General features: G+C 43.0%; 2 protein-coding genes across 2 annotated transcripts in view; one reads left to right on the top strand and one right to left on the bottom strand.

Moving 5' to 3' along the window:
- LOC108249507 (short chain dehydrogenase/reductase family 16C member 5) overlaps positions 1–4662 on the top strand; it is a 62527-nt gene extending 57865 nt beyond the window's left edge. Inside the window, exon 8 of the mRNA XM_037981951.1 lies at positions 4282–4662. The gene's annotated coding sequence lies outside the window, so the exon portion shown is untranslated. The remainder of the gene's footprint in view (positions 1–4281) is intronic.
- The window catches only part of tmed6 (transmembrane p24 trafficking protein 6), a 19829-nt gene extending 14472 nt beyond the window's left edge, over positions 1–5357 (bottom strand). Inside the window, exon 1 of the mRNA XM_017438943.3 lies at positions 5127–5357. Within this exon, the coding sequence (XP_017294432.2) occupies positions 5127–5339 (213 nt within the window). The 5' untranslated portion in view covers positions 5340–5357. The remainder of the gene's footprint in view (positions 1–5126) is intronic.
- Positions 5358–7803: the final 2446 nt, after the last annotated feature.

The following is a 7803-nucleotide window of genomic DNA, read 5'->3' as shown; positions in this document are numbered from 1 at the left end:
GGGTGTGATCCAAAGTGGTGTGAGGGGTTGGGTGGGGTTGGTGGTCCGAGTCTTCAAAGCGTGAATAGAAGTCGTTCAGATCATTTGCAAGTTTAATATTGTCAGTAGAGTGAGTTGCTCTGGGCCTGTAGTTGGTGATCTCTCTCAGCCCCCTCCATACAGTGGCAGAGTTGTTTGCAGAGAACTGCTGTTCCAGGCGTGTATTGTACCTGGATTTAGCCTTTGTCACCTTCCTGCTAAATCCATAGCTGTCTCTGTCTCCCTCTTTGAAGGCAGCCTCCTTCTGCTGGCGGAGCTGTCTGAGTTTGGGTGTGAACCAGGGTTTGTCATTATTGAAAGGGAGTCTGGTGCGTGACGGGATGATGCAGTCCTCGCAGTAATGTATATAAGATGTCACGGTGTCCGTGTACTCATCTAAACTGGCTGTAGAAGCTCTGAACATGTCCCAGTCCGTGGTGTCCAAACACGTGCGCAGCTCCTCCACAGCTTCACTGGTCCACTTTTTACGTGTCCTCACTACAGGCTTCACAAGCTTTAGTCTGTCTGTACGCGGGAATCAGGTGAATCATGACGTGATCTGAGAGTCCTAGGGCTGCACGGGGCACAGCATGATAAGCATCGCTCACTGTGGTGTAGCAGTGATCCAACGTGGTCCCCTCTCTGGTCGGACATGTAATAAACTGTCTGTACTTAGGTAGTTCATGACTGAGATTCCCTTTGTTAAAATCTCAGAGGATTATAGCTGCGGAGTCCGGGAAAGTCTGCTCCACGCTCATAATTTGGTCTGCAAGAGTTCGCGCAGCCTCATGCGCATCCGCGCTCGGTGGGATGTATACATCGGCCAGAATGAATGAGGAAAACTCACGTGGAGAGTAGAACGGTTTGCAGTTAATGAAGAGGTATTCTAGAGAAGGGGAGCGGTGCTGGGAGATCACCGTTAAATCAAAGCACCAGGTGGGGTGGATGTAGAAGCAGACTTCTCCACCTTTTGTTTTTCCCCTGGAGAGTTCCCGCTGTCTGTCCGCGCGGAGGAGCTGGAATCCTGTGAGTTGGAGCGCAGAGTCCGGGATCCGTGCGTTCAGCCATGTCTCCGTGAAGCACAGCACACACGATGAGGAGAAGTCACTATTCCTTCTCATTAGCAGCATTATCTCGTCCATTTTGTTGCAAAGTGAGCGAACATTGGAGAGAAAAATTCCAGGTAGGGGCGTGCAGGCTCCCTGTTTGCGGAGGCGCACGAGTGCACCAGCGCGCTTTCCTCTCCGGCGGCGTCTCACTCTTTTGGCCATAAAGTGCACAAGTTCAGCAGCAGGTACAAGAAAAACCGGTGTAATGTCCAGTGCGGTTGTTGTTCTGATGTTTAAAAGCTCCTCCCGGGTGTAGGAACATGAAGACACATTAGTAACACACAAAAACAAACAAAACAGAGAGCACCAAAACACCAGGGCGACCGTCCGTGGCGCCATCTTGGATCTTGTCCCCCTCAATGCGAAACGCCATCATAACAGTAATACTTAAACCTGGGAAATCCCCCACAAAATGCGAATCCTATAGACCAATTTCACTTATAAATTCTGATGCCAAGATCTTGGCTAAGGTTCTAACAATGAGACTCGAGAAATTTCTGCCCTCACTCTCTGATCCAGACCAGAACGGATTTGTAAAGGGGAGGCAGGCCTACCACTGTATCCGCAGAATTCTGAATATATTACATGCAAAATACGAACATCCAGATACAGCTTTATTATCCCTTAATGCAGAAAAAGCATTCGATAGAGTGGAGCAGGACTACCTCTACAAAGTACTTTCCCAATTTGGTTTTGGTAGTCATTTTACAAACTGGAATTAAAATACTTTATAATAAACCCTCTGCCTCAGTTATAACTAATAATATGGTTTCTAAACCATTTAATTTAGATAAAGGCACATGTCAGGGATGTCCCCTTTCACCCCTCCTTTTTGTTCTGAGAATTGTACCATTGGCTATTGCCATAAGAAACAACCAAAGTATTGCTGGCATTAAAATTAATGATACTGAATCCAAAATTGGGCTATTTGCTGATGACATCATTTTAATGTTGTTCAAATTAAAATACTCTATTCCCCAACTACTCAAAACTGTTAAATAATTTGGCAATACCTCCGGTTATAAACTTAATGAATCTAAATCTGCCATTCTATTCCTAAAACACTGAAAGAATCAATCCACCTATTCATACAAACTTTCAAGTGGAAAAAGAAGGCCTTCCTTACTTAGGAATAAAAATTACTCCAAAAATAAATGACCTGGCCCAGGCAAAATATACACCAATGATTAATGCAGTGATGGAATCAATAAATAGATGGTCTATATTGCCTATCTCTATGATTGGTCGTATAAACATTCATAAAATGAACGTACTTCCAAAATTCCTATATCTGTTTCGGGCCATCCCCTTTGGTCCACCAGATAATTTTTTTACTAAGATTCAAACAATCTTCGGTAATTTCATTTGGAAGAATAGACAAGCGAGATTGCATCTATCATTATTATATCTTCCATATGACAGAGGAGGGCTAGGAGTGCCAAATCTTAAATGGTACTACTGGGCAGTTCAACTTTCTGCTGCCTCCTCCTGGTTTTCACCAACACCTTTAAGTTGATTGGAAAGTAAGATTGGAAAATACGAGTACTACATCCTTACCTCTAAACTCATATTTATACTCAAGAAAATACAAGGATCTAATGGAAAATACAATATGATGTTTGAACCATGTAGGAAAGACATGGGATTCAAAATATGGTACGATAAGGGTCTGCGTAAACTTTCAGATTTATTTGGTGAACGCATTATAATGAGCTTTGATGATTTGAAACAGAAAGCTAATATTCCAACTAAACACTTTTTCAAATATCTTCAAATCAGAAGTTTTATTCTGGGTACTCAAAAATCTCTTACATTACCCACCCTCACTTCAATAGAAGACCTATCAATAAAACAATTTGAAAACGGGCTTAATATCCCACTTTTATAATACCATCAAAAATAGCTCCCAAGCATCCTCTGAAAACAAAAGAATGGCATGGTGTGAAGACTTAAAATGTAATATATCAAAAGAAGAATGGCAGAGGTCCTGTTTCAAAGCCCAGACACAATCTATTAATACTCAGTTTAAATTAATCCAATACAAATGGCTAATGAGAACATATGTTACCCCAACATTACTAAACAAATTTGATTCTAACATTCCAGACATATGCGCTAAATGTGGGGATAAAGGCACTCTGATTCAATGCCTATGGGAGTGTCCTGAGATTCAGAGTGTTTGGAGGGAAGTTTTAGAAAAAGTTTTCACATCCCAGGCACTAAACTGAACTCTTGTCCTCTACTATGTATCTTAGGAATTTTTTCCTCTGACAATGGATTAAACAAAACTGTCCAAAAGACCATAACTTACTGTTTGATACAGGCAAAATATACTATAGCCAGATCCTGGAAATCTACTTCAAGACCTCAACTAAAACCTTGGCTGACCATGTTATCAAGCTCTCTGGCCCTGGAGAAACTCACCTTTATGATTAATGGTAAATATTCTGTGTTTGAAGAGATGTGGAAAAATATTTTGCAATTTTTGAAAAGTGAAAATGTTTGTATTTATGAATAAGCAAAGGAAGGTTTACAGCCTGATTCAAATTTTTTAGTTTTGTGAATTGAGCTCTGTCGCCATGTTTAATTGAAGGATTTCAAGTGTAATTTACTATACAGAAAATGCATAACACTGAACCATCAATATCTGTCTACTGCGGACCTGGGAGGACAGTTTTTTTTTCATTAACACTATATTATCCAACACCGCTCTGTGGACTGTGATCAGGACTCCTGAGATGGATCTCTGCATTTATATCTGATGAGACAAACTTGAGAAAACAATGTCTCACTGCAATTTACATGTTTGTCACCTTGATGATTTATGTTGGTGTTTGTTGAAGCTTTTTTTGTTTGTTTGTTTGGTTTTGTTGGGATTCTGGAATGTTCTGGTGGTTTTGCCTGCTGTTTCCATGTTCTTCTCTGTGGGTGGCGTTGGTAAATCCAGGTGGCTGCTGCAGCAGGTGTTTTCCATCAGGAGCTTGTTTAGGGAGGTTTATAGGAGGCTGGCTGCCAACACCTCCCTGTCAGAGCGTTAACGTGTGTGGTACGTTCGTTACCTATCTGACCAAGGATTGTAGCCTCGCTCAAGTGCTCACGCCTCGTTCTTTGATTTTGATCAGTGCTACGTTCAAGTGTTTATGCTTCGTTCCAGGTGTTGCCTGCGAACCAAGGGTTTCCTACTGGCATGCGATCAGTCACAGTTCATGCCTGTGAACTATCTCATGTTGAGGAAGCCTCACCTATCTCTGGGATCACTCTCATATCGAACCCTGCTCGCCCTCCACCGCTACCCGGGTACCGTGCCCCTCAGACGCTCACGGACCCAGGAGCTTTCACCACCGGACTTCCTCACCCCTCCCAGCCGTTCCTCTGCTACATCACCTGTAAGCTGTTGCACCGAAGGTTCGTTCTCTCAAATATCGGACAACCAGAACTCTTTCTCACAGTGGACGATCTGTGCCCGAGAAGCCTGTTTTCCTGTTTTCTCCAGCCTGCAATCTGTTTAATAAACATTTCTTACCTTTTCACCTGGTCTCCCGAGTGTGCTCTGCATGTGGGCTAAGACGATGACAGTTTTTTTTGTTTGGTTTTTGTTTTTTAGTTGATAGTGTTTACGCTTGGCATTTGTCAATTAAGATTTCGTCTATCTTTGTACATTAAGTGTTGAAGTACAGAAAACCAATAAACAGATTTAAAAAAAAAATATAATTAAATTTAAAAAAAACTTTCTAAAAGTTTCATTAATATCCATCCTGTGGTTCATGAAATATTTTATTAACAACAAACTAACACAAACATTGGCAAAGCGTTATTGTCCTTTAGATAAAACTCCCACAATATTGTTTTAGTTCTGTATTAACCTAGATATTTTACCAGTTTCTGAGCAACTTTGCAGAGTTAGAAGTGAAAACTTTACCTGCAGTGACCCAATTTAGTGATGTTCCAAACTTTGTATTTTGAGAATAAAATAACAGTTAGTGTTGTGTTTGTACTCACCATGAAGCTCAAGTAAAACCTCTCTCCTATGTGAGCAAAATGCCAAAAACACTCAGTGCTAGTTGCATGAAGCACCACAGAGAAGTCATACTGATCTGCCCCCCAGAACAGCTCCTGGTCTGTTATATCCTTGTGGGGCCTCATCTGGGGTCCACAGTGAACTAACCCCCAAAACCAAAAGGGAAGAATTAAGTAAAAAATCCCACACAGCATGTCTGTAAAAGAGGGGAACAGCTTCTGTAACTGAATGATGCAGACAGAGAGCATGGCAGCAAGGACAAACTGTCAATGATTAACTGAAGCAAGCTGGTTTCTGTGTCATCAGTGGGAAAACTGAACTGCCTGGACAGATGGAGGCTCACTGCTTTACCCTCTTCACCACAGTGTAAGATCTGACACACCACTAAAATCTATTTTTTAGCTAAAACAGCAGCAGCCTTCTTGTTTTCACCATCTGCAACCAATCCATTTGTTTTCTTTTGTAGAGTGCCCTGGGGGAACTTTTGTTGTGAGTTGTCACTATATAAATAAACTGAACTAAACTGAAATTTATAGTAAAATGATTGAATGAATCATGATGGATTTATGATTGATGAATTTATGTATTCTCTGTCTGAACAGGAAATACACAATAGGTGATTAGAGGCAGAATCAAGTCAAGTGTCTTAAAAGTAGACAGGGGGGCTTCCAGTGAATGCACCATGGGGTAGGTTGTATTTCAATGGAGCTCTGTGGGAATGTGATTATAATATACTGTATTTTAATGACAGACAGTCCATCACTTGCCACAGCTACATGTTTGAGGAGTTATCAGAACCTTTATGTCCTCAGAGCCATATCTGGATGAATGTCAAGTCTTCTGACAAAAAAAAAGAATCTGCCAAGACTGAGCAAGGAGGGCTGTACCATCAGACTTCAGAACCCAAGTCTCTCGAGAAGCTGGGTGCTAATGAAGAGATATTTCAGAGCATCAAGATGACCTACAAGCTGAAATTATCACCAAACTTGAGTTTATGATATCAGTTGGTTAGGAAAGAAGTGGTGGCTACTCTAAAACGAAAAAAAAAAAGTTGCTCACCGAAAGGGAACCATTTTTTGATCTCGACAGGACAGATAATGATCATAGCGACAAGATCATTTTTATACAAGCTAATATGGCAAAGCTCTCTGCTGCGGTAAAAACTTTGAACCGGATATGTGAAGATTCTGAGGCACAATCTATCTATCAATCCAACCATCCATCCATCCAATTTCTTAAGAACTAGTTGGGACTTGAGGAGGAACCAGGCATGGACAGAGCCCATTGTATGCTGCGTGCTAAACTCATGGAAGGCAGGTCACCATGACCAAAAATCATTCGGGTGACAGTTTCTAAACAGAAATGCTATTCTGGGGGAGTCACGTGGGCAGGCGAACAAGATGGCAGCTGGCTAACGGCCCTCCGTTCCCGACATTTAATTAGATGACGATACTGTGGTAAGGGGCTCTTATTTGGTATCACTCTCTGTAAGTGAGGTAGTGGTGTAGGCTTGTGGACTCCTTTTTCTGAAAAAAAAACCCCCATCTTAATCCTGCAATGGCTGCAACAAAACACTCAAGGAGTACAGGCTGCGTGTCGACCCGCAACAGCCCTCCACATGAGGAGGAACGGGGGGAAACACCTCCTCCTCCGAATCTAACGAAATTGTTCTCGGAAGTGGTTAAAATGAGTAACATGCTACAAAGCCTAGCTGCTGATGTCTCCACAATAAAACAGATGGCGTTGGAATTGAATACAGCAGTGGCTGCAATGCAAGAAAGGCTAAAGGAGGCTGAGACACGCATCTCCCACTTGGAGGACACTTCAGAGTGGCTGCACACCACAACTGTTGAGAGAAGTAAGCTAATGGAAGCCATGCTGGACCGCATGCAAGTTCTCGAAAATCCCAGTAAGAGGAATAATGTGAGAGTTATTGGGCTGAAAGAGACTATTGGTGCTGATGGGACACTTTTGAGCTGTGTCGGGAAGATGCTAACCGAGGGGCTTGGAGTTTGTGATGATGCCGAGTTTGAGATTGAACGAGCCCACCACACCTCCACACCGCTGCCCGACCCGAATTGAGCCCCAAGACCGGTTCTTATTCAATTCCTGAGGCAATCAGCGAGGGATAAAGTAATTATGGCAGCTAAGGAGAAGCGCAGGGTTGAGTGGCGAGGATGCAGGCTATCAGTGTTTCCGGATATGTCTAAAGAACTGGCAGAGAAGAGGAAGGCCTTCACCGCCGTGAAAAGAAAGTTGCAGGAGTGCAACGCTAAATAGACCCTGGTGTTTCCAGCCACGCTGTGTGTGAGGTGGAAGGGTAAAAATGTAACTTCAGCTCAGCGAAAGCAGCAGGGAAGTTTTTCAACGAGGAGAGCCGGCAGGACACCCTTATGTTTGAACATGGTGTTCGTTATGGACAATCCATGACGAGCACAGAAGTCCAACAACAGAACACCGCTTGGATTCAGACCAGGGGGGCCGTTCCTCCCAACCACACCCCTCCAGGTCTCACTGTCATTGCCCATGTGAGCGTTGAAGTCCCCCAGCAGAACAAGGGAGTCCCCAGGAGGGGCACCCTCCAGTAACCCCTCCAAGGACTCCAAAAAGGGTGGGTAATCTGAACTGCTGTTTGGAGCATAAGCACAAACAACAGTC

Source organism: Kryptolebias marmoratus, linkage group LG20, assembly GCF_001649575.2.
Source record: "Kryptolebias marmoratus isolate JLee-2015 linkage group LG20, ASM164957v2, whole genome shotgun sequence".
NCBI classification, from domain to species: domain Eukaryota; kingdom Metazoa; phylum Chordata; class Actinopteri; order Cyprinodontiformes; family Rivulidae; genus Kryptolebias; species Kryptolebias marmoratus.
The sequence above is the reverse complement of the archived record's forward strand: the minus strand, read 5'-3'. Positions and strand labels throughout refer to the sequence as shown.